Genomic DNA, 26,455 nt, shown 5'->3' with positions numbered 1-26,455 from the left:
CTAGTGGGATTGGCTGTCTTACCCGCCACAGCCGAAATCTACCCGCATTTGGCGGGTTTTAATATCAAGCCCTGATTGTCACGTATTTCCACCATTTTACGTGCCGGTGCCACGCATTTCTTTTCCGTGTCAGTTTCACTTATCGGTTACTCAACTGTTTTTCCTTTTTTCTTAAAATTGTCGCTTCGGTTTGGGGTTAGAACAACATTGTGTTACATAAAATGCCATCCTTACCCAAACCCAACTCTAACCCTAACGTCAGGCGACAATGGTTTAAAATGCAAATGAAAAAATTGTATAAACCAATACTTAAAGTGACATCCTAACGTAAACAGCAAATCTAACCCTAAACCGAAGCGACAATTGTTTAAAAATAGGAAAAATAGTTGAGTAATCAATACGTGAAACTAACACGGAAGAGAAATGCGTGGCACTGGCACGTAAAATGGTGGAAATACGTGACAATGCCACGCAAAACTGAGTAAAATAATGCGTTACTATTTCACGGAAATGTGTGAGATCAGGTTGATTTCAAGATATGTCAGTACAAGAGTTGTTTTCAGTTTGGACAGCTCTTAAAGATTTTTTAGTCTAGGACTAGTCTAATCCCTGTCTGGGAAACCGCCCCATAATGTCCAAGTGTCATAAACTTTTGTTAAACACACAGCTCATGTTTTGCAATAATCCAAAAGTCTATGAAAAAAATGGATGTTCTGGCGAGAAAACCGGTGTCCTGGAGTAAGGACAAAAATTGCATCAGGGTCAAGAACAAAAATTTGGGGTTGTAGATTGGATATATAATGAAAACTAAATTTTTTAACTAATTTTTAATCTGTGATTTTTTGTCATGTGCATATTTAAAGCCACATGAAATATGTCTCTATAACATATTTTTTAGCATATTGGTTACAGTTTCAATTGCATCATCATTTGGGTGTTTTTTACATTTGGGGAATGACATCATTAGCCTCATTTCATGTAAAGAGGAGATTTTCTTTGTAAATAATCTTACTTACTTACTCATTTAGCTGACACTTTTATCCAAAGCGACTTACAATTGCTATATATGTCAGAGGTCGCACACCTCTGGAGCAACTAGGGGTTAAGTGTCTTGCTCAGGGACACAATGGTGTGTCGCAGTGAATTCGAACCCAGGTCTCTCAAACCAAAGGCGTGTGTCTTATCCACTGTGCCATCACCACACCATCAACACTCATCAAAGTAAAGATACTAAAAGAGTTCTTCACAGTGACGCCATAAACCTTTCACAACCTTTTATTTATAGTTTCAGCATTTTCTTTACTATTACCTTATGACTACAAAAACGTGGTGTTTAGTTTGTCTATTACCTTTGAAGCCATCTATACTTTAATGCACTCCTATACATTCACTTTTAGGCAATACAAATCCTACATGCTGCCTTTTAAGGGCCAGCTCAGTTTCAACTACTGTATACCCTGTGAAGCCATTTCGATTTTCAAAATAAAGGTCCCAAAATGTTTCCTTGTGGGACTAAATGGTTCTATAAAAACCTTTACCATTTACAGAAACTTTATGTTGCACAAACGTTTCTTTGTAGTCATAAGGTAATACTAAAGAAAAAGCTGAAACTATAAATAAAAGGTTGTTTCACTGAAAGGTTTATGGCATCACTGTGAAGAACCCTTTTAGCATCTTTATTTTGAGGAGTGTTGTTAGCACACACCTTAACCAAAAGCTGCTTTGGCAACTTTCCAAAAGGCAAGAGTCAGATTTAAACTCTTTAAAATAAAAGAATTGAGTTCATTAATAGAAAGTGTAGACAGACCATTATTGTAGCGCAAACACATATTCAGCGTGTAGATTTAGTGGTGGGGAAACCCTCTTATAAAAACACATCAGAGGTGGAAGGTGAGCATTAGAGTTTATCTTCAAGGTAATTGAGCTTTTATGAGGGGTTTCAGTCGTTGTAGTACAGTTTCACTGTGCATCATCACGTTCATGTGGCTATGAAAACCGTTGCGTACAGTATGCAAAACTTGACATTTCTTTCAAAGGGTGGGGGGAGTAAGTCTGGAAATTACTGGACCATTAAAGAAGTAACTGCTAAACCAGCGACCAGCAAAGCCCCCTGACACGCCCAACATGTCTGCGTGTACTCTATTATAGAGCTTAATATGAATTTTTCACTTTTGGTAAGTTATAGCCTCATAACAATAAACTTAACATGAACATGCTATGAACATTTCTAATGGTTGAGAAAACAGCTATATGCATGCTTCTGGCTTTTTGCAGTTGTGGTTTCCTTAAAGTTTCCAGCTGAAATTCAGTTATAGACTAGAAGTGAACACAGTCACCATTTCATTTGGACTTTTTCCCAAAGCATTTTTTTAAATATCAAATATGCCATAGCAATAAAACAGTACATTTGGATTCAGTCTCTAAAAACTTTATGCGGCATTGATTTACTTTTCTTTGTTTATTGTTCCTTTCATTATCAGTGGCGGCCAGTGACTTCTTTTTTTTTTAGGGCGCACGATGCGAAGTTGTCACAACATGTATGTAGCCCATCATGTGTCTGGTTTGTAATTTCAAAATATGTGTTCAGCGCATCGAGTGAACTTATGTGCATGACGTGCCTTGTCAAAATAAGTGCCTGCTGCATACGAGTCTAAAGGGTTTATGATAAAAGAGACGCTCACGTTTGCTAGATACTCGCATAATCTCATGTGTAATCAAAGTTTACTGTTAAAGGAGTGCCTTGCGTGGATTTTGTGAACGTGAGCGTCTCTTTTATCATAAGCGGTTTTGACACGTGTGCAGCAGGCACTTATTTTGACAAAATACGTGATGCACATGGTTCACATGACGCAACAAACACATATTTGGAAAACACGAGCAACGCACATGACACTTGAAATTGAAGCATTAGATAGATGATGATGATCTTGATGTGCTAATGAGAAAGGATGCACAAGTCACATTCTTGACAGTTCGTCTCCAGCACCCTTAAAATTCATCCCTCTTTACCTGAACCTTAACAGAGAAGAGATTTGTTAGTTCAACTAAAAAAGTAATTTACCTGGTTGCCTTAAAATTTCGAGTTTATTCAACCTAAAAATACAGACTGAACTCATAGAAAGTCGTGTTATAGTCACGCAAAATTTTATTAATTTATTTGTGTCCATGGCATGAAATTCAGCACTTCAGCACAAATTTCTATAAATAGTTTCGTGTCCGTGGCATGACTTTCTTTTTCGTGTCATTTTATGTATTGTTTTCTCATTTTTTCCTATTTTCTTATCATTGTTGCTTGGGGTTGGGGTAAGTATCACTTTCTGTTACATTTTTGGACATCCTAACCCAACCCCGAACTTTAACCCCAACTCCAGGTGAGAATAGTTTTAAAAGCGGAAGAAAAACATGTAGAAACCAATACGTAAAATTACATCTTAACCCAAACCCCAAATCTAACCGCAACCCCAAGCGACAATAATTTAAAAATAGAAAAAAAAATAGAAAACAATACAGAAAATGATATGAAAAAGAAAGTCGTGTCATGGACGAGAAACTATTTATAGAAATTTGTGCGTTTGTCACAATAAAAAACATTCGTGCTCAAGGCACAAAAAAGCTGAATTTCGTACCATGGACACGAATAAATAAATACAATTTTGCTTGACTATAACACAACTTGCCATGAGATCATGTTGCAAAAATATTAGTTAACTCAAAAAAGTTGTGTAAAAATGGTTGTGTCAACTAATATTTTTAAGTTGAATTGTCTCAAAATTTTAAGGTAACTTACTTTTTTAAGCTCCACCAACTTTTGTGTAGAATCAGAAAAGGACCACAAGCTTGTACTCGAATTTGGGTCACCTAAAGCCCTGTTGTGCTATATGTCGGTAGTGCTGACATAACAGCCACGTCTCTAACATCTCAAGTTTTTTTCTAAATACTGTTAAAATCACTTTTATTAATGTGTTCCTTAAAAAATCATTAAAGTGAAACCTGGCGTCTCCATCTTGGTCATGCATCACCACGTATCACTCGTGGATACCCAGAAATGGGTAAAGAGGTGGCACGTGGGTGAAGCTGAGGTGACTGGTTGCTAAAACCATGCCTGCCTAGCTCGAGTCTAGTGACAGCAGTGGCAGTTCACCCGTCACTCAAGTGGCCCCGCCCTTAATTATGCAGAACTTTAAGGCTTGATATAATTTAAAAGGATGAGTTACAAAAAAAATTCACGCCCCTGACAGTTCTCATAAAGGGCAAAATTAGCTATACAGACTATAAACACTTTTTGTACCAGGCTGTAAACATATTATTTTCTGCTCTAAAGTTGATCATTTTAACATGGAGGTCTATGGGAATTGGCTCTCTTTTGGTGCCAGCCTTTAGTGGCCAGTCGATGAATTGCAGTTTATGTCACTTCCATATTGGCTTCATTTGAGAGATAGGACTCCCCAGTCTCATTTTTTTATTCTTTTTTGTGATATTATCACGAATTTCCACGTTTTTTGATGATCGTATAACGAATTCCTGTTTTCGTGTGATTATCACGTATTGGTTACTCAACTGCTTGATCCTATTTTTAAACCATTGTCGCTTCGGTTTAGGGTTAGATTTGCTGCTTGCATTATAATATCACTTTATACATTGGTTAATACAATTTTTTCTGATTTATTTTTTTATATGTCGCCTTGCGTTAGGGTTAAAAGTTGGGTTTCGGTAGGGATGTCATTTTATGTAAATCTAACCCTAAACTGAAGCGACAATGGTAAGAAAATAGGACAAAACAGTTGAGTAACCAATACTTGATAATCACACGAAAACAGGAATTTGTTATACGATTAGGAAAAAATGCGGAAAATTGTGATAATATCACAAAAAAAGAATAAAAAAATTTGTGACTATATAACGAAATTTCGTGAGACTGGGCTGGATTGGAAGGGTCCCCCTCAGTTTTAACTTGTGTATGGATAAACCGGTTCTCAATATAGCCATAGATGCTGATATGCAGGGCTACAGACTGCCACCAAAATTTGAAAGCGTGCCACTGAATTTTACATCCAGTCGCACATGTGCGAGCAGTAAAATTGACGCTTTTTTGTGATGTGACAGTGAATTTGACACAGTGACATTGTACTTTCTGCATCTATCATCAAAGTATTTATTAGTAATACAGTGGAAATTTGTAGAAATGTGATTATTTGGTTAGCATGATGATTTACGGTGTGTGCCCCTAAATTATTTGGTTGCGCCCCTAAAATTTTCAGTTGGGGGCCACTGTGCTCCTAGTTAAAAAGTTAAACTGGAGCCCTGAAATGGCATAAAGAATAAATAAATATATTAATTAAAGCCCAAACATTGAAATATTTAAATGTTTTCTATAGATGCATCCAATGTTAAATGCAATTTCATAAAAAAGGCTTTAAGTGCAACTAAAGAAAGTACAAATACATTTTCAATGTGAAGTAAATGATGCTAATATGTGGTCTGTAGGACAACAGAAGGTTTGGCATGTCCATGGCCCTCATGAAATGCATGCATGTCATAAAAGTCTACATCAAAAAATCTTTTCAGTTTAAGGAACAAACCCAGCCGTTGCGTCTAATTATCCAAAAAATGTTTATATTTCACCCAACAATGGGTTAAAGCTACCTAGCATTTAGGGTTGAAACGTCCCAGCATAGGTTAAATTACTACATAGCTGGCTGGGTTCGTCCCTTTTTTTACCAAACAGAGGGTTGATAACCAAACATATTTTAGTTTGTCTAGCCCCTTTTCAAATGCACATTGTTTTAGACACCTATACAGAAAGCTGCTTTCTGTTAGACCTCTTCAAAAGGGCTTACAATAAATGTTTTGAAATATCCTCAAAATGACAGCTTTAAAGATCTTTAAAAGTTTCACCTTGAATATGTTTCTTTATTTCTTTGTACTTCGTATGAAGTCAGTGTAAAATTTCACAGTCTGTGTTTTTTTCCGTGATTGAACAGCAGAAGCTGATAAAGGTTTCCAGCTTTCACTCCGATGACTGATAGCAATTTGCACACCTTCACTTTCATTTTCGCAGAATTATTCTTATCTGGATTGTCAAGGTGCCTGTGAGGCTTTGATGCCTTCACCTTTGCAAAATTATATCATCACCGTGGCCCTGCAGAAGTGGTTGCTGGGAGATTTATGTGTGAATCTGTGCGTGTTTAGAGGAAGGATGTTTCAGAGAGGCGAGGAGATGACAGGAGAGGTGATTCTTAAATAGTTTCACTTGTGGCCAGAGCAACAGCTATCTCTTCATCGCAAACTTCCTTTGGTCTTTAACAGGCTGTTTTCCATAACCTGATATTTTGTTATTATGGAACATGGGCAAGAGTGGGCTGATGACTAAAATGAAGCAAAGATAGTTGCATTAACGTTGGAAAATCTTACCCTTCACCAATTTGTGGCCTTTTGAGGCAAAGGGTTTGCTAAGAGACCTAAAAAGCATTTGTGAATAATTACAATTCAAGTTGTTCATTTCTATGCTATAATATTAATAATTAGGAGTCATTCCTACTATGCACATTTTCATAGTTCATATAAACCTTTGATAAAATATGAAAGTTTATTTGATTTTATCAGTCCACTATACAAACATTTTACTAACTATGAATAACTTCTAGTCGACTACTTCTACTACTGTCTTTCCAATATTAGTAGACTTATCTAATATGAAATGAAAATGTGTTAAAATCTAAATCATAGCAGTTTATTAATACTTTATATTATATTATTTTTTCATTCCTCTAATCAAAATGTTTAAAACACTTACAGTTATGTTATTGCAGCCCGATTTCAAAGGAAGTTTTGTATGTATCTTACGACATGACTAATTATGAATTCGTACAAAGTGAACACTAATGAAACCCCACCCCTAACTTCAATGTCACAGGGCGAAAGCAAATCACACTAAAACGAATGTGGTCGTATGAATTAATACAAATTAGCCACCTTGTGAAATACATATATACGAATTATGAGATAGCATTAGTTATTGTTACAAATATTGCTTTACATGAGTAATTAATGTTTTATTGTGTTCTTAATATAAATTTAGTCCCCGATAAAAAAAAAAAAAAAAATCCCGCACATTATAAATCTTGCAAAAGTATTAAAATGTTTTATTAATCACCAACAACATTGTTCCTGATTTTTTGTGTTATGCCATTTAATACATTATGTGTCATTTTAAATTAAAATAAATATTTTAAGTTAAAAGTAACACAAATTGTGTTGTTCCAATAATAACACATTAATTGTGTTGTTCCTAAACTAATGTGTTGTTTTTACCACATTTATTCTAAAAGTGTGTCAATGTGGGTTTACTCCGGTTTCCTCCCACGGTCCAAAGACATGCAGGTTAGGTAAATCGGAGATGCCAAATTGTTCCTTCCCAACTTGTGTGGATTAACTTGTGTGTGTTTTATCCAGTTCCCACCATGGATATAGCCATAGATGGTAGAATGGCATTATAAAAAATTAATAAATAATATAATTTTGTATCCTTTTAGCCAGTTCCTTCATGACATTGCAAGACAATCTCACGGCAAGTTGTGTTATAGTCACGAAATATTTGATTCATTTATTCGTGTTCATGGACATGATTTTCTGCTTTTCGTGTCAGTCAACACAAATTTCTATAAATAGTTTTTTTATGTTTGTGGCACGACTTTCTTTTTTGTGTCATTTTATGTATTGTTTTCCTCATTGTTTTTCCTATTTTTAAGTCATTGTTGCTTGGGGCTGGGGTTAGATATGGGGTTTGGTTTAATTTTATGTATTGGTTTCTACATGTTTTTCTTCCGATTTTAAAACTATTCTCACCTGGAGTTGGGGTTAGGATGTCTGACATGTAACCCCAACCCCAAGCGACAAATGGTAAAAAATAGAAAAAAAAACAATGAGAAAACAATACATAATATGAGACGAAAAAGAAAGTCGTGCCACAAACACGAAAAACTATTTATAGAAATTTGTGTTACCTGACATGAAAAAGACATTCGTGCTCAATGGCACAAAAAAGTGGAAAATCTTGTCCATGAACATGAATAAATTCATCAAATATTTCACACGACTTGCCATGAGATTGGGTTGGACATTGTTGTTCAACAACTACATTTTGTTGAAGAAGCGCATCAAGCATCAACCAAGCATTGCATTTTATTCATTCTGTCTATTCTTTTCACTGAAAATAATCATTTTGCACTTAAAGAGGACATTTGATGAAAATCAGACCTTTTTTATGTTTAAGTGCTATAATTGGGTCCCCAGTGCTTCTATCAACCAAGAAAATGTAAAAAAAAAAAAGATCAACCCAGTAACTTAGTTTTGGTAAACCATTCTCTGCAAGCATGTGAAAAATTATAGTTAATTGAAATTTGTCTCGTCTTGTGATGTCAGAAGGGGATAATACCGCCCCTAAATCTGCATTTTCCAACCACGACACTGTCATTTAGATCAACTCATTTGCATTTTAAAGGACACACCCAAAACGTCACATTTTAACATGCTATAATAAATTATCTATATGTTATTTTGAGCTAAAACTTCACATACATTCTCTAGAGACACCAACAGTCTTGTTAAATGTCCCCTCTAAATGTTTAAGTTTAATCAACTTGGATTAACAAGTCATTTAACTGTAGCCTATTGACTAGTGATGAGTTACTGTAACTTATAAAATAAGGCTGACATAACTAAAGCAAATTCAACTTGATTTATTAAGTTACAGAAACTCATTACTTGTCAAGATAGTTGAAATGACTTGTAAATCCTAGTTGATTAAACTTAAAAATGTGAGTGCAAAAGATATTTTTTATAATGTACCCATCTCTAAAACATTAAAGTGAGCTTCATAAGATTTTAGAAATTTTATAATAATTTTCTCCTCTTAATGATTTTTCTAGTTTTTTTAAACAATAAAAATATATTATTTTTAACTTCCTGAAGTTGACCAGAGCTTAGTCCTGTATCCCTCTTATACAACATGGTTTTGTTGTTGTAGTCCAAAAGTTACAGTAGTTATCTCAAACACTTCCTAACTCTGTGTGGCCTATTTCCTATTTTCTAAAATCTGAACTAATCCCAGATTCATCTGGAGCTTTAGGTGAAGGGTTAGATAGATAAACAAGTCAACAGTACAGTTGCACTTGAAAAAAAAAATGGCAAAAGAAAGACCAAAAGGATCAAAGACCAATCACAGATCAGTGAGGTGTAAGGGGAGGGCCAGGCTAGAGTTTAGAGGTGGACTTGCTTTTTTCTTACCCACATGTAGGCTTCTACAAGTCGATGGCATCACTGGTTAAGGTCGGAGTGCGCGTAACTGCGTCTCTGTGCACTTGCTCAAGCGAAATCGCAGCCTTTGCTTTGAACGCTTAGGTACGTCTTTGAAAGTTTCTGTGAGTCATGTTGTTCTTTCTTTTCCTCAACTTGTATCTCTGTCTGTCTCTCTTCCCCTCCCCCTTCATTAGGTTTACGCTTTCTATATCTGGAACATCTTTTGATTACAAAAGCATTCGTGCAAGCCTCACAGTGTGATTGTGTGTTGAGGTCTTCATTTCGCAGGCCCGGAGAGGATGTGTCACGGCAGACAGGTTTTCCCCTGTTACATGGGCGTCTTTCTCTTGCTGTGCCTTTGTCTGTTTTTGTGGGCCTGACTGATGCACATTTGCTTTAAGTTTTTGAAGTTGTCACCTGCATTGGAAACGTTGGAAGAGGGCCTGATGCGCAACTCGTAGGTGACTGTTTTGCAGGTGGGCCGATAGAGCATTGCTTGTGACCAGGGCTAATAGCTGTTGTAGCTTGACGGTAATTTTGACGTTTTAATTATCGTAGCTTTGTAGAAGTGATGTAGAATTAAGAAACGCTGTGTAACGTTTGTGTCGAACTAAATACGCTTACCTTTAAATGCACAAGGGCCTGCAGGACAGGTAAGTCAGGTGCTGTCTGTGACGCACAATTTGCAGTCATTCGTAGTAGAAATTGTCATTGTTATATTAGTCAGATTTGTCATTGATTTAGTTTCATTTTACGGATTCTCATGCTAAACTGAGAATTATGCAGCTCTAGATCTTTGAAAGAAGTGGGCGAGGAATTGTACGAACCGATGATGCGTCTTCCGATCCGATGCCATGGCTAGCCAACATTAAATGTCACATAAACAATGCTTCTCAGAAATAGTTGTGCAAATCTCAAGTAAATACTGGGTTTGATAATAAATTGCTGTTCATGTTCAATTAAAATGCTAACTTTTCGCTAATCGTAAAGTACTGCGTTTACAAATTGCTTGTCTTTGCTAGTGCACCTGCGTTCAAGTCATTTCTGTTTCCATTGCCACTCACAGTATGTATGACATTTTTTATTTTTTTTTAATGAATATTCTGCATTTTTATTATATAGTGCATATGCATTTTTCTGCTTTTAATCATTTTGATTATATGTACCTAAAATGACTTCCATAAGGCAAGAAGTCTTTACAAAGGGCCAATTATTCAAAGACAGAAGTGATTGTTTTTTCTTTATTGTTTTTTTTTTTGCTTACATTTTATATTATTATTATTATTATATTATATATTATTATATTGTGTATCAGTCAAAATGCATCTGTGCATTTTCTTGGAATAGTAAAAAAATAAACAAATGCATTTGAACGATATACAGTAAGTTAGATAGATAGATAGATAGATAGATAGATAGATAGATAGATAGATAGATAGATAGATAGATAGATAGATAGATAGATAGATTGGGAGAGAGAGAGAAATATATTTGTATCTATCTATGTTTATTATTAAATTTAGGAAGTGGTAATAATTTTGCAGATGCTTTTATTCGTATGCAGTCACAGCTCACCTGAAGCACTTAGGTGCACACAGAACTATCTTGAATTTTTTAATAAAAATATATATTTTTTTAATTTATAAAACACGTAGTGCTGTAATAATATGCATAAAAATATGTATTCTTATTTTTTCCATGTATGCATTTTAGATAGCTGTGCATGCAAGGGTTAATCCATTTGTTTTTACCTTAGCACTGCTGAAAGCATATGACTAACAATTTTTAATATTGTAATATGACATATTAGACTATCGATATTGTAACATGACTCATGAGCTTTCATAAATGGTAAAAAGTCTGTATTTTTGTTTACATGTACACATTTGGCAGATGCTTTAATCCAAAGTGACGCATGGTTTTATTACAAGATTTACGTTTTTATCAGTATGGGTTCAAACTGCGCTGCTAACGTAATGCACTGAGCTACAGTATATAGGAGCACATTGTATGACGCCAACTCCTATTTGGTTATATAACGCATATTAACAAGTTACGTGGTTCCAGAAGAGATGAATTGTAAAAGCAGGAATATGTAACAACTCCAAACAGTTATGAAACTAGGACAGTTATGCAAAAGGCGTAATCTGCTAAATTTGTTGTATTGGAATCATTTCCAAGTCATTTTTATGCTTTGCATTGTGTGCGTGGTGCATGTCTGTGTCTCACTTTAAGTCGGTTTAGCATCAATTCTAGTAATTATATGATTGAACATCGTCATTTCAGTACAGTCTTTTCCACATAAGCCGTCAGCATTGCGTCTGCGTTGAGGGGGAGTGATCGTATCAGCGATTTGTTTTCGTAGGTATTCGATACAGTATGCATCCTCGCTGTTTAATTGTTTGATAGCGAAAACAAACAACGGGGGTTTGGGGTTAAATATTTTCAGATTTTAATAGGTTACGGTCATTTGAGATTTTTGCATAAAAAACGCCTAATAAATGTACTAAACAGTAGTTTTTATTTCAAGCCTGTGTTAATGTTTTGGAATTACATTTGTACTTCCAAGGTTGAACAATATTTTTTCCTCAAAAGTAAAGAATTGGAACCCTGCCTGGAGTTTCTCTTAATCCTGTGATCTTCTGTGCCGTAGTGTAGGACTGCACCAGACACCACAATACAATGCTACTACAGTAGATGCATATCTAAACCAACCTACTGTATGGCTTTGATACTGTTGTTGTTGATCAAACAGACTTGAACTCTTACGAGCCTCAGCGTACCGGCATTAGTCACAGTTTCATATTCTGAGGAGGTCTGTGGCTTCATCGCAAGGTTCCACAGCAGAATTTCAAAGCTGATGCAAAATGTGAAAGGTCCTCGGTGTTTGACGTGGCCAGACGTGGCCACCTCCGCTCTCTGCTTCACCCAGACAATGCAATTCTAGTTTAAGGTTGAATGTATTCTATGATTGAAATGATTAAACGTCGTCAGACTTTCATTTTGTAAATTACATCTGATTGCTGAAAGTAGGTTAGAGGTGTTGTGACATTGAGGCGATCAGAAATACCCTCTCTATTCATTTGAATATGTCTACAGAATTCTGTGGAATTGACCATATTGCATAGTATATTTAACTCTTTGTGCCTGTTGAGCCCACTGTCTGTCTTATATGTCTTTTCACTGTCGATTTTCTGTGCTTTTCTTTGCTTCTACTAAAGCTGCTTTGAAACAATTACTTATTGTGAAAAGCGCTATATAAATAAAATTGAATTGAATTGAATTGAATAAAACTTAAGACAAAACTTGGCTATGATACAGTTTAAGATTAAATGATCCACATGTTTTTCTTATCCAAGATGTTTAGGGATCAGTAGCATCTGTTTAATGTACCATAACATGAGATGACAAGAATAACTGTAAATAAGCAGTGCATTTGATTTACCTAAATCTGTATTTTCTGATTTGGTCAATTTATGGTATATTTATGTAATAAATAGGGCTATAAAAAGATTAATCACGATTAATCACATACAAAATACAAGTTTGTTTTTGCATTAAATATGTGTGTGCATTGCAATTATTTTGTATATATAAATACACATGCATGTATGTATTTAAGAAACATTTATATGTAAATATATATTTATTTACATTTTGATATATTTTATATTGTATACAAATATTATTTCATCATATAAAAAATATACATAAATATCTAATTATACATAATTATATACAAATGTAAACATAAATAATACAATAAATCTTAAATGTATGCATGCATGTGTGTATTTATATATACATAATAATTACACACAATGCACACACAAATATATTACGCAAACACAAAGTATGCGACTAATCGTGATTATTCTTTTGACTGCCCTAGTAAGAAATATACAATAATAAAACAAAAAAAGCAACACTACACTGTAAAAAATCCTTTGCCGCCTTAAAATTTTTTGTTGAATCAACTCAGATTAATAAGTCATTTCAACTTAGTATTATTAATCTTGACTAGAGATGAGTTGTTATAACCACAGGTGAGTTGTTATAACTTATAAAATTAAGTTAACTTCTCTCAACTATATTTTATAAGTGGTGACAACTCATCTCTGTTGACATGACTTGTAAATCTTAGTTGATTTAACAAAAATTTTTAAGGCAGCAAAGTATTTTTTACAGTGTATAGACATTTCACTCTGAAAAATGCTGGGTTGTTTGAACCTATGGTCCCGTAAAATATTGACAAGTCCAACCGTTGTGTTTAAAATTAATCAATAATATGTTGATTTAACCCATGGTTTGGTCAAAAATGACATTTTCTAGGTGAATTTAACTCAACTGTTAGGCTTGTCCATACAGTATATGGGCTGAAACATCTGGGGTATTCTTCCTTTATTACTATTAATGGATTCAAGTAAGATTATATAGTGATTATATAATGGTTTTACTAAATGTAATTTCAATACTTCTATGCATGTACTCCTGAGATTTAAATAGAATTGTAATCAATTTGTTAATAGTTAAGTGAAATTAACTATGCTCACTTAAGAGTTTATGTAGTTTTGCATTTTTATGTTTTTTGTCTTATTTACAGTAGCCGTTAGACCTTTTCTGTGTGAATGTTTCATGCAATTTATGCGAAAAAAAAAATTTCAACAAGAGTTTTAAAACGATGTGCGCAAACACTTTTAAAAATGAACATGCTACACAATGTCATAGAAGAACCATTGTAGGATCATTGTGACGGTACGCCTCAAAAATGTCCTAATATGTACAGTTTAGGTACAGCTATGTATACATATAGTACCTTTGAGGATCTAATATGAATTTTTTAGGTACAACGGTGTACTTTTTGAAATGGTACCGTCCCAGTGACAGATTTTGTACCTTTATTTCTGAGAGAGTGCGGTTAAAGAACCTTTAAGATAAAAAACTCCCACAGATCTTCACCAAAGTGATCACACAATCTAGTGGACGTTTTTTGGATAGCTAAAATATTCTGCAGAACCTTTGTAAAAGTGAATCGAGTGTCATTGTATGCTCCATTATTAAGATGTTTAATATTATGATGATTTCATAATGATCAGATCTTCTCATGACAAATCTGTCCTGTGTTTTTTCCTCCAAAGGCTGAAATGACATTTCACAGCTGGATGCCAAACCCGATCACGACGTTCCATCCCCTCCACTCGATTTGAGTGAAGATGATTCGCATTCGTAATCCCCACCACGTACCTTTTCTCCATCAGACGGAGCAGCTCCGAGAGGCGGGGACCCTTTGCGACACCCTTCTCACCGTGGAGGGCCGTTCGTTCAAAGCACACGCTCTCATCCTTGCTTTGGCCAGCAAAAGACTGCAGCGTCAATTAACAAGTCAGCACGGTTCAGCGCCGAAGTACAGCTGCGCTATAGAAAGCGTCTCTTCTCACACCTTCAAGCAGATCCTGGACTATGTGTACAGTGAATCGGTGGAGGTGCCCAAAGATGATCTGACCGAGCTTTTGAAGGGCGCTCAGTACCTGGAGGTGGAATCTTTGGTAGAGCAGTGCCAAGCACAACTTAGGAGACCGAAGTCTCCTACCGAGAAACTCATTTCACTCCAAGATGACAAAATGTACGATCATCTGTCGAAAAAAAGCCAGACGTTGGATGAAGACCACCAAGACTGTATATCTATAGAAGAAGAAAGCTCAGATAAAGATGACGGGAACATGAAGAAAAAAAGTTGTTCTCCGGTGTCTCCACAGGTTCTCGGTTCTTCCAGAGAGACCAGCATTTCGTCCACGACTCTGTCTCCATCCCAACGCCTCTGCTGGCCACCGGTTAGCCCGTCTCGAAACGTGGTGTTCAACTGCAGAGAATTCATGACCTTTCACTCTCTCCGCGCCTCCCAGCACATGTTGACGTATCCCTACCCGTCACCCATGTACCCCATTCTCCCTCGCTCGCTGCATCCTCAGGTGCCCTCTTCAGTCATGGGTTACACAGGGATGTTTCACCCCTATCACAGTCTCATTCACTCACCTTCAATGACTCAAGACAACCCCTTCATGCAGGGCCTAAGGGGAAAGAGCGCCTCTGTCAATGCGGTTTTAACAAGATCCATGCCGGAGGATCAAGAAAGGTGAGATATTATTGAAAATTCAGTTTTATTTGAATCTTTCTCATAATATGGATATAAAGCATGAAGTCAGATAAAGTAGACATGACTAAATACAGATTTTTGCCAAGAATATAGCCATAGGAACTGGAATGGTAAGAAAAAATGTCACACTACCTGGGAAAACCGAACTTAAGTCAAATTTTGTCAATTAAAGTGTTTACATAGCCGCATACTACGATTAAAAATGGCATACGCCACCTGTTTAAATACGATTATACTTGCTGCGATTATAGGCTTAATCACATTATTTTTATCAAAGTTTTACATGAGGTAAAGTATAATCGGAATATTGGCAAAATCCATTATAATCGGATTATAACGGTGCATTTAAACGTGGTATTGACTGTTTTCTACATAAAACCATCCTGTAAATCAATGTAAAAAACATTCTGTGAAAATATTACCTTTATGTCTTTAATAATGACTAAGTAAGATTAAAATCAATGTGAAATCAAACTTTGGTTCTCCAAATATCATTATTAGGTTATGAGACTTTAGCCTGAATTTTATAGACACAAATGTAAAGACACTGTATGTGTTATCTTAAAAGAAAATGTATAGAATTGCGAAACTTTTAAAATTAATATTTTTAAACTCCATCATAAAACTTCTTTCTGGACAAAAAGTAATAAAAGCTATGAAAACTCATGTACTGTACATAAACAACAAATATATGATTTACCCTAGTTATATTTAGGGGCGCAGCTAAAGTTTCCACAAACTGACCCAAAAACTCGACCCAACTACCCGAGCGTCAGACCACCCTTGTTGTCAGTATGGTTAAATTGTACGTCTATAATGTTATTTTAAACAGGAAGCCACATTATAGTTAGCCGACACCGTTAGCCCGGTAAACTACTTTTTCACCAATCATTTACAGTCATAACCAACAGCGCACCTAAAAACTAAACCTTCCACGTTTGACAATTTTTCAACGTCTTTTGTGTTAGTTAACACAGTCGTGGTTATTAAATTATTCTTGATGCAAGTGCAAGAACATTTTTATTATTATAAGTACAGTTTGTTTTCATGCAAATTAGTTTTTTATTTTTGTGTCATTATTGTTTTATTGATGTTTTTGGGTAAAATAATATTCTTGAATTGAGCAAGTGCAGCTTGACAATTTGCAATTGAAATACTTCACAATAAAAAAAATTATATGAAATTATGTAAAAAATAAAAAAATTAAAAAACTTGTAAATTTATATATTCTTAGGATGGCAAACTTTCAAAAGTTTAAAATCAAGATTAAATAAATATAACATAATATTTTTAACGTGAAGTTATTCACGTATTTTAACGACCATATTTGAATATGTGTGCATACAAGCCTGCATGTGTGTGTGCATGCATGTGTATGTTTTGTGTGTGTGCGTGCATGTGTGTGTGAGTTTGTGTGTAAGGTGATGCTCAACTCTATCTGTACTTTCCAGCCGACACATTTTCTCCAAGCAGCCCCCTGCTCCACCTACATCAACAGACTCCTATTAAAATATGGGAAACTAAAAAGCTCCACTGTTTAGTATGCAACTAGATCAATGATTGCGATTGAATGTACATTCATACACTAGAAACACAATTAATCATAACGCAAAAGTTGTAGGTCACCATGCAGTTAATTAAAACAATAAAACCGCTTAAATATCTTTCAGAGGCATTTAAAGCAGGGCAGATGACATCACATGACCACGCGTACGCGCTTCAAATACTGGAGTGTTTTGGAACACAATTCTTTACTACGGTATCTGGGCCGAAACTAAGGGAAGCCCCCGAATCAACCCCGACTTTACAAACAGCAAATATTGAAAGTCAGTCATCCACCCTCATAGCAGGAGATTCTATTTCTGGCTCATTTTTAGGCAAAGCTGTTCCACTCCATACATTTCACACACACACAAGCAGGTGCTCCATCAAACAGAAATCTGGTTTTGCTCAATATATGCTGAAATGAAACAACAGCGCGAACGGATTCATTTACATTTATTGGCAGCGTGTACAGAAAAACAGTACTGAACACCCACACGTGTTAAGATTCGAAAACACGCTTCACAGTTAACGCAATACTGTACGGGTAACCTTCCAAGATATGAGAAATCTATGAATGCACTGTGGGTAAATGCATTCGGGCACTTTTAGACTTTAGGTTTTGTGGTGCATATTTATTTTTTAGAGACACATCTTTAATTAGCGCACGTTTAGCTGTCCTTCAACACTGTAGATGCATTGCAGATCGCTCTCCTCTGGCAGAGGAAACCAGCGTCTGCTTGCTTAGCTTCCTGCTGTTTGAGGACAAAACTTCTGCTCCTGCATGTTTTAGACAGAAGAAGGTGATGTAAGTCGAAATGCATTTCAATAAGCAATAGTGCCGCTTGCCAGTGTTTGATTACATAATGTGTGCTGTACATAACTTGCATGCATGCATGTGTGTGTATGCATGTGAATGTGTGTGTTTTAAGTTTGTTAATTGTTTTACTTGTAATCAACTAGACCCAAGTCTACAGTATCAAAGAGAAAAACCACAGTTATAGTTTAATGTGCTCCTGTAGCTCAGTTGTGGTGAAGGTCATGGGTTTGATCCCAGTGAACACACATATACTGACAAACTAAAAAAGCACTGTTGCTTTGGATAAAAGCATCTGCCAAATGCATAAATGTAAATGCAACATGTGGACATGTTGAACAATGCCTTAAATAGTCTTACAATAGTTTTATTGGCAGCATGTACAGAAAAACAATACTGCACACCCACACGTGTTAAGATTCGAAAACAGTCTTACAAATGGTAACACTTTACAATAAACTTGTATTTGTTAAGGAATAATTGATGACGAGCCATTGAATCATGATAGTTCGTGATAGGGCGACACGACGCTGTGCATTATTTTCAAATAATTCAAAGGACCGGAGTCTATTATTCCTCTTATACCACGGTTACCACAAACATTGCTCTGATGGTTATTTTAAGACGTTTGACAGGTTAGGTGTGCGTTTTACAGAAAAATAAACAACACCCATGGAACATTTCTCAACCAATCAGAATAAAGCATTTAACAGTCCCATGGTATAAAATTAATGAATGCATTAGTTAACATGAACAATCCTTTTATGAATCTTAATTCATATTAATTTCAGTCCATTATTCAAATCAAAAGCTGTAACGTAAGTTAATACACAATACACTAACATGAACAATTGAACTCACATTAACAAAGACTAATAAAGCTGAAAAACGATATTGCTCGTTGTTATTTTAGATTAGCCAATGCATTTACTAATGTTAACAAATACAACCTCACTGTAAAGTGTTACCTAAAAAAAGAAATTTTAGCATCTCGTCTGCTGCAAGATTTTCATAATGAAAAGTTGGTTTTTGCATCTTTCTTGCATCTTACAAACCAGAGCAGTTCAATTCGTACAAAGTTTATCAGGCAAAAACATACAATCATTATAAAAAAAATAACGAAACCCTAACCCAGTGGTTCTCACATTGGGGGCCGGGGCCGCGAGATGGTGCCAGGGGGGCCCCAGCTTTATGAAATTTTATAAAATACATTTATTTATAATGAATTCTTTGTAATTAAACCTAAAAAAATAAGCTACTAACCAACAGCACTACTTTGTATAATACAATATGTTTTTTTTTATTTTTTATTAAAATGTTATGTTTTAGAACAAATTTGTCATACATTTTCTTTGGGGGGCCGCAAAGGAATGCACCATACATAAGGGGGACCACACGCTAAAAACGTTTGAGAACCACTGCCCTTACCCTAACGTAACAGGGGTCAAGGCAAATCGTACAAAAATGTATAAATGTGGGCGTACGATTAAATTAGAATTAGCCGCCTCGTAAAATACATGCGAATTACGAGAATCGGTTGACTGACCTCCACCTGTTGGTCCGAATTATTTGAGGAGAGGAGAAACCCCCTGAATATGTGTAAATGCAACACTACACTCTTAAAAATAAAAGGTGCAACAAAAGTTCTTCAGCAATGCCACACAGAGGAACTTTTTTTGGTTCTTCAAAAAAAAAACATACACCTTTGTTAATAATCTAAACACCCTGGCCTTTTCCACTACAGACATCCTTTTATGAAAAAGAAAATTCAATCTGATCGAGATTCGTTGTTCTTCATTGAACAATACAGCCGAAATTGGTTCTTCATTTTAAGATTTTAGACGTGCAACAAGGTGTAACTTGATCTGACCATCAAACAAATTGTTCAATGCCCAATTAATCATTGTAAAGTGATCAGTTATGCATGGAAAATATGGACATCTTTAAATAAGAATAAACATGACGACATTTTCCACAGGAAGCCAAAAGTACAAGAGGAGAGGGAGATATGTTGCAGATACTGTGGTAAACCGGCGCTGGAAAACCCCTGGAGGTCGATGAACGGGCCGTCAGCTTCAGGTAACGTATTATACGTGCATTCATGTGCACACAAATACAACAAGAATGCAAGATTTATTGACTTCGATAAAGTAGTAACATATATCCTCACGAGCAGAAGAATGGATGCCCGCAACAGGATGTAAATGTTGGGCGTGCTATCTCAAAGCATCCACAAAGCTACGGTAGAGATGTAGAGATGTCCCTATTGCCGCCTTTCTGCCAACAGGGTTGTAGAGAGTATATACAACTTAAGGTATCTGACAACGGCACTTTAGAGGAGTGTAATATTATATCAGATTAAGATTTAGAGATTTACACTTTTCAATATTAAGGATTTTATTTTTGTTCAACCCAGGAAAATGTTTTTATATGACCCAACGAGTTAAAACAACCCAGCATTTAGGGTTGAAACAATCCAGCATATAGGTTAAATTACAACCCAACAGTTTTGCTGGGTTGAAAATAACCCAGCATTTTTATGGTTCAGTGATATTGAAAATGCTTTAATTTTATTGTATTAGATACAAAAGTGGGATCTGCAAACACCTTTTTTTAACCATTTCATCAATTCCCCTTAAGGTGTCAAACATAGCAGAGTAACCAAAAGTGTAGTTTAGCACATTAACATCAAACTCAAATTTATGTTTGCATTTTTTCACGCAAGTGTAGATGTGCTATATTTCTTGAAAATGAAGGCTGATTGGTGTGATGTTGTTTGATGCAGCGGTTAGAAGACGCATTTCGCACCACCGTGTCACTGCATAACAAATTATTTAAACATGCTATACATTTTTTAAGGTGTTTGTTAAGTTCCTATCAAATTCTTGGTAAAATAAAGGATGGCAGAAATCAATGACCCCTAGCCTGCCGAACTGGGGTGTAAAGCTAAGTGCAAGAAAAAACTGTGGCTTCTAAGCACAGTCCTGCGGTTGTGCTACATGGTGGTTTGTATACAGTACCAAAAGAGAAGTGTTAACTTGATATTTTTTCACCCAGATTGGGGTTAGAAAGTTGATCTGCAAGCATGCGTGTGCCTATTTGTGTGCACATTTTGGGGTGAGAATGATAGTAACACATTGTTAATGAGATCTGATCTCTGTGAAATAAGTTGCGTATTAGATGTATTGTACATTTTGATATTTGGCAATAACATATGCATTAGGGAAAAAATTTGGTGTTGCAAACAGCCACCATTTAAATTACCTATTTGCAGTTTACACATGAAAACAAGTGATTATTTAAATTTGCATATGTTTCATAAAGTAATAAATGATGCAAACCGTTTTAGATGATGGGCATTTCAAGCCACCTACTTGTGCATGTGGTTGCAATTATTTTATAAATAACACAAATGCGAATGACACCTCGCATCCTCAGTTTTCAGAAATGTTGCGCACATCGTTCGACGTTGCCGTTGTTAAAAGCAAACTAAAGCGCAAGCTTCTGCAGCAAAATCTTACTGTGCTGCATCCTGGGTTAGTGTGCGTTTGTGTTTGTGGCATGTGGGAATGTGTGGGTGTATATTTTTATATATATATATAAATATATGCATGTGTGCGTGCACATATGTGGTCACGTATGTGTCTTTGCTTTCGCTTCAGCATGCTCAAAAGTGTAAGGTGACACAACCTTGCATGTGTCCATCGCAAATTAGTTTTTTTTTTTTGTGCGATTATAAAGACAGAATGTGTTAACCAAGCCTTTTTTTCACATTTTGAGCTGTACACAGGAGGATGTGGTGTATATGTATGTATCTACGTATGGACAGGGAGAGTTTTAAACTAGGCCACACACCAAGAAAGAGTTGCCACAGGATGTGTTTATCTAAAATTGGGCCCCTCGGCTGCGCGGTTGCCAAAAGCTTAGATGTCACCTTTTATAAATCACCTTTGATCCTTTGTTTTGCGTCTTGTTCTCCAGATCGTCCTTAAGATTCTCTAACAAGCAGTTTCGTAAGATAGTTTTTAACTATTTTTGAGAAGCAACTCATTTGATGACTGCTAAAGTTAAACTAGGCATCACTCAACCTACAGTCCAAAATGTCACATGGCTACACTGTTAAAAATAAAGCCGCTAAAAGGGTTCATTGTGCCATTTCTACCTTTATTAGTCATTACAACAAATGTTTTGTGCAACAACAAGGTACTTGTGGATGTTTGTGAAACCATTCAGACCAACACAGGTTATTTTTGCCACCTTTGTTTTTAAATAGATAGTTTACCCGGAAATGAAAAGCCTGTCATCATTTACTCACTCTCAAGTTGTTATAAACCTGTATAAATGTCTTTGTTCTGCTAAATGCAAAGGAAGATATTGTGAGTAATGTCTGCCACCAAAAGGTTTTTGAGCACCATTGACTTCAAAAGCGTTTTTATCCTACTATGAAATTCAGTGGCGCTCTTGCTTAATGCTTGATAACATATATCTTCCTTTGTGTTCAGCAGGGCCGTAACCACAATAGATGTTGAGGGGGGCATGTCCCCCCAATAATCGGAAAGTTTAATATACATAGAGCCCTACATGTTTTTGTCCCCACCAATGTTTATTTATAAAGCGTATGTATGCACCGATTTTATTGTACAGTGTGCATACGCAAAAATCCACGGCAAAGTCCATCATTATAAAAACGTCTTTGACGTCGAAAAAAATACTAAGCGGCACGTCAGGGTCTGAGCAGACGTACGCACTTTCCTTTTCCGATTTCTGCAGGTTTTGGGGAAATATTTTAACATTTAAACATTAATATGTGCTTTTTATATGTTATAAAGCATTGTTTAAATGCGGAGATCTTAAACTATTTAGCTGTGCATATTTTCAAGATTATTTGCTATTTATAGATTTCACATCTATACGCGCGTTTTCTGTGCACACGTTTGTTTTATGAATCACACGTACATACTTTTGAAAAATAATCGTGAGATCAAATTTAGGCCAGTTTCTACGCAGCATTTTATAATGCGTATGCCCCTGGTTACGGCTCGGTATAGATGTAAAGTAAACAACAAAAAAAATGATATATTATTTGTATCATTAAAAATGTATATTTTTTTTTGTAATCACTCTTTTAATTTCTGGGGGCATTTTACCCCCAAGGAACGTATACAGGAAAATAGGGGCTTATGAGGGTTAAAGACTGTTACATGAGTAGTAAAACAAGTATGGTGGCACAAAATAAAACTTTTGTTTGGAGCCATAGGAATGAATGGGGCTAGGCTAAATGCTAACACATTTAAGAAGCGCTGTACAAAGATTAAAAGTGCACCCGTTGAAAAAGATAGGTAGGTATTCATTTGTCTAAGTTGAGGTAAGAACATAGTAAAATATTGAAAAACTGTGGTGTTTTCCTTTAAGAGTGTAGATGTGAATTTTTCGATTCAAAACATTTTGTACACATAATTCTCAGTCAATTTTGATCTTCCTTTTCAAAATGGATAGTTCTGGTTCTGGATTCAGATTGGTCGATTGCCATGTTTTCATCTTCAATTATCTATCTGTATGTACACTGACTGTAAAAAATTTACATATTTTTATGTTACTTTAACTTAACAAATCAAGTTGAACAATTTCAACTGTTATGTCAACTTATCACAAGTCAAAACTTAAAATAGTAGTTTGAATTAACTTGAAAAAACCAAGGTGTTTTAACTTTTTTTTACAGTGATTTTTAAGTTTTGTGTATTACTTTTTATTTGTGTAAATAAAACAAAATAATAATTCACTCCACAAGTTTATTTTACTTAACCTGACCCCAAGCACAAAAAAGTTGTGGTTAAAGTGCATTTAAACAGGATGGAGCAATCGTCATCATTCCCACCAGCATTAAACATCACTCGAATGTGCACACGTTTGAGCAGACATAAGAGGCCAAAGATCTGACCACCACCAAAAAATCCCCTGCTATCTTATTAGATACCTCTCAGAGTCTCAGTGATCATAATAATGTGAGAGTTTTTGGCAATGGATCATTAGTTCTTTCACAAGTTTATAAAAAGTGTTGCTAGTTAAACTTATTTGAGCGTTTACTGTTAAGGCAAAAAATAAAAGTCATGGAGGACAATTTTTAGTAAAGAGTGGCACACCTTACCCCATCCTTCATTTCTGTGTTCCAGCAGGTTCAGATGAGATGACTTTCCGGTGTAAATTTTGCGGGCGAGGTGGACGGGATAAGAGATCACTGCGTTCACTCAGGAAGGGTATTGGAGGAGAGAAGCCATACCAGTGTAAACAGTGTACCAAAAGGTTCAGTCTGAAGCACCAGCTGGACACACATCACAGAGTACACACAGGTACAACTCACCGTCTGTCTGTAAGCCACATAAGCCAATGAGAAAACCATTATGGTTTAGAAAGACTTCACCTCTTTTTATAAAAAACTTAATTTTTATTGTTGTGTGTTTTATCAACATACACACGCAGCTAAAGATGCACAAATGATTCTTCTTCTGTGCAATATAAGGTTCTTTATGAAGCCACACAGCCTGACAAAGAACCTTTAAATTGTAAGCTTTATATAAAGTCTATTAACAATAGGTTTATCTCTAATATAAAATGCATTTTGTTCATTTAACAAAGTATACTGTATATAAGTTACTTGTTTCTGATACTGAGTTCACGGAAGATCCTTTTTTCCCCAAAGAACTTTTTGGTCAAAGGTTCTTAAAAGATTTATTTCTTACCTTTTTATAGCCTGAAGAACTTTTTACACTAAAAAGAAACGTTTATATACAACAAAAAGGTTGTGTTGTTTAGGGGCGGTTCACATTTCGTGTCTTTTGCACAAGCAAAAACGTTATTTTCAATGTAGGCACGCGGCAAGCGCGCTCTTTATTCACACCGCAGGTCATGTGACAAGAACCAACCAATCAGGTTCACCCAGGTTTGTTGTGGCCAAAGATGTGGCTCCGCAAGAACCGACAGGGCATGACGTCACATTAACGCGAGAGCAGCAGCTCCTCCGTATGATTTCTTTCTCTCTCTCGCGGTATTTCGACGTTAACCGCCTGTTGGTTCTTGCGGCGCCAAATGAAGTCGAACAAGCTTTTTGGGTCATCATGTAAACGTTGGTGTTGCTCAGCATAGATCTGTAGTTAATATATCATATAGGCTACAATATATAGTACACATTTCACACACAGTAACGCTAGCTCAGCATAGTTTTGATACGCTTTGCAATGACTTGAACTAAGTATCTAACTTACGTGCTGTTTATTTTGCTTGTTATCAGAAATAAACTAATGTTGTTCTTTGCCGAGTTTACCTTAAGCTACGTGTGTTCCACGAAAGCCTAAACATTTTAGGAACCTTTAAGATTATTTTTATATCCTGTAACGGAAAATATACAGTCAACTAACCGTTAATAATTAATTACATGTCTTGATCTTTTTCCCTTTTACGTACAGGTGAGAAACCATTCGAGTGTCGGCTGTGTGGCCAGCGTTCACGCGACTACTCAGCTATGATAAAGCACCTGCGAACACACGGCGGTGCCACTCCATACCAGTGCACACTATGTCTGGAGTTTTGTAGTAGCCTGGCAGCCATGCAGAAACATCTGAAGAATCACCCATCCCAGGATTTCCCACCAGACTGGAGTCTGAGCAGCACGTATCTATATAACTGTCATACCTGACGCTCACATCTGCGTCGACGATGACGAATGAGATCTGGGGTTTATGTGAAAATTAATTTTTCTATGCAGCTTTGAAATTATGAATAATTTCTATAAACCAATGTTAAAATTCCAAGCCATAACATAAATATTATAATATATATATTTATATATACCTAATATATACATGTATACATTACAGGAGTCACCAGTGATGGATTACAATGTGGTAGCTGGTAATTTGCCATACTTTAAAATGTAATTTCAATAAACTTTGTTTATTTATTGAGCTGACAAAATTGATGCCATTAATTAATCTGAGTGATTTTGCATACAATCTTTTAATAAAAGCATTATATTGTGATTAAAATGCAATGTTCATTGCAATCATTGAAGCGGTTTTGTTTAAAGCTCTGCAAATGAGAATCTCAGGTCCCAGATGAAGTCGAGATCTTTGACTTCTTGAACTTCCTCTTTTATTGCTACAGTCTTTGCGCAGCTCTGTGCACTTTATAGTTAAAGTCAAGCAAACATAAAAAGACATTTGTAGTGGTGCTAGAAAGACAATAAGTATCATCGAGTGTTTTGTCAGCATATGAAAGCAAGAGTATTTAACTAGTTATAAATTAATGGTTTGTGCTTTCCAGTAATTTATAATTGTAATTAATGCAAAATAAGTCAATAAAACATGAATGCAAATATATTTTTATTTCATTGCCCTTGCATGGCAACCATATACATTATATATATATTCGTTTAGTATACTACTGTAATTACAATACAGCAAACACTTTTCACAAACATCAGCTAACCGGAGGATCACCAGGTGGCGACAAAACCATTTTTTTCTCCAATTTACTCTCCAGAACGGTGACGTACAGCTCATTGCAACTCTTTGTATATAAAATAACCAAACAGTACACAATAAACAGTAAACTTAAACTTAACCTAAATAAACTTACATATCAAGTATAAA

At 35.6% G+C, this 26,455-nt stretch overlaps 2 protein-coding genes across 6 annotated transcripts in view; both read left to right on the top strand.

The window, feature by feature from the left end:
* The window catches only part of psenen (presenilin enhancer, gamma-secretase subunit), a 141,223-nt gene that overhangs the window by 28,421 nt on the left and 86,347 nt on the right, over positions 1–26,455 (top strand). The gene's annotated exons all lie outside the window — the stretch shown is intronic.
* Positions 9,296–26,174, top strand: zbtb32 (zinc finger and BTB domain containing 32). 5 transcript variants are annotated; one of them, XM_065280639.2, is made up of 5 exons: positions 9,296–9,399; positions 14,436–15,430; positions 19,789–19,889; positions 23,984–24,157; positions 25,271–26,173. In XM_065280639.2, the coding sequence occupies exons 2-5, from the start codon at positions 14,511–14,513 to the stop codon at positions 25,498–25,500; spliced, it is 1,425 nt and encodes a 474-aa protein (XP_065136711.1). In that variant the 5' UTR covers positions 9,296–9,399; positions 14,436–14,510; the 3' UTR covers positions 25,501–26,173. The 5 variants fall into 5 exon arrangements, with proteins under 5 accessions (XP_065136711.1, XP_065136706.1, XP_065136708.1 ...); XM_065280634.2 differs by having other exon boundaries at positions 23,981–24,157; XM_065280636.2 differs by having other exon boundaries at positions 9,306–9,419; positions 23,981–24,157; positions 25,271–26,174.

The sequence above is a fragment of the Paramisgurnus dabryanus genome, chromosome 8, assembly GCF_030506205.2.
Source record: "Paramisgurnus dabryanus chromosome 8, PD_genome_1.1, whole genome shotgun sequence".
In the NCBI taxonomy this organism is placed as follows: domain Eukaryota; kingdom Metazoa; phylum Chordata; class Actinopteri; order Cypriniformes; family Cobitidae; genus Paramisgurnus; species Paramisgurnus dabryanus.
The sequence above is the reverse complement of the archived record's forward strand: the minus strand, read 5'-3'. Positions and strand labels throughout refer to the sequence as shown.

Coding starts and splice junctions, on each gene's coding strand:
- zbtb32 (XM_065280636.2), top strand. CDS start 14,511: ATGATTCGCATTCGTAATCCCCACCACGTACCTTTTCTCCATCAGACG. Junction 15,431..19,788: donor ATGCCGGAGGATCAAGAAAG/GTGAGATATTAT, acceptor CATTTTCCACAG/GAAGCCAAAAGTACAAGAGG. Junction 24,158..25,270: donor ACATCACAGAGTACACACAG/GTACAACTCACC, acceptor TTTTACGTACAG/GTGAGAAACCATTCGAGTGT.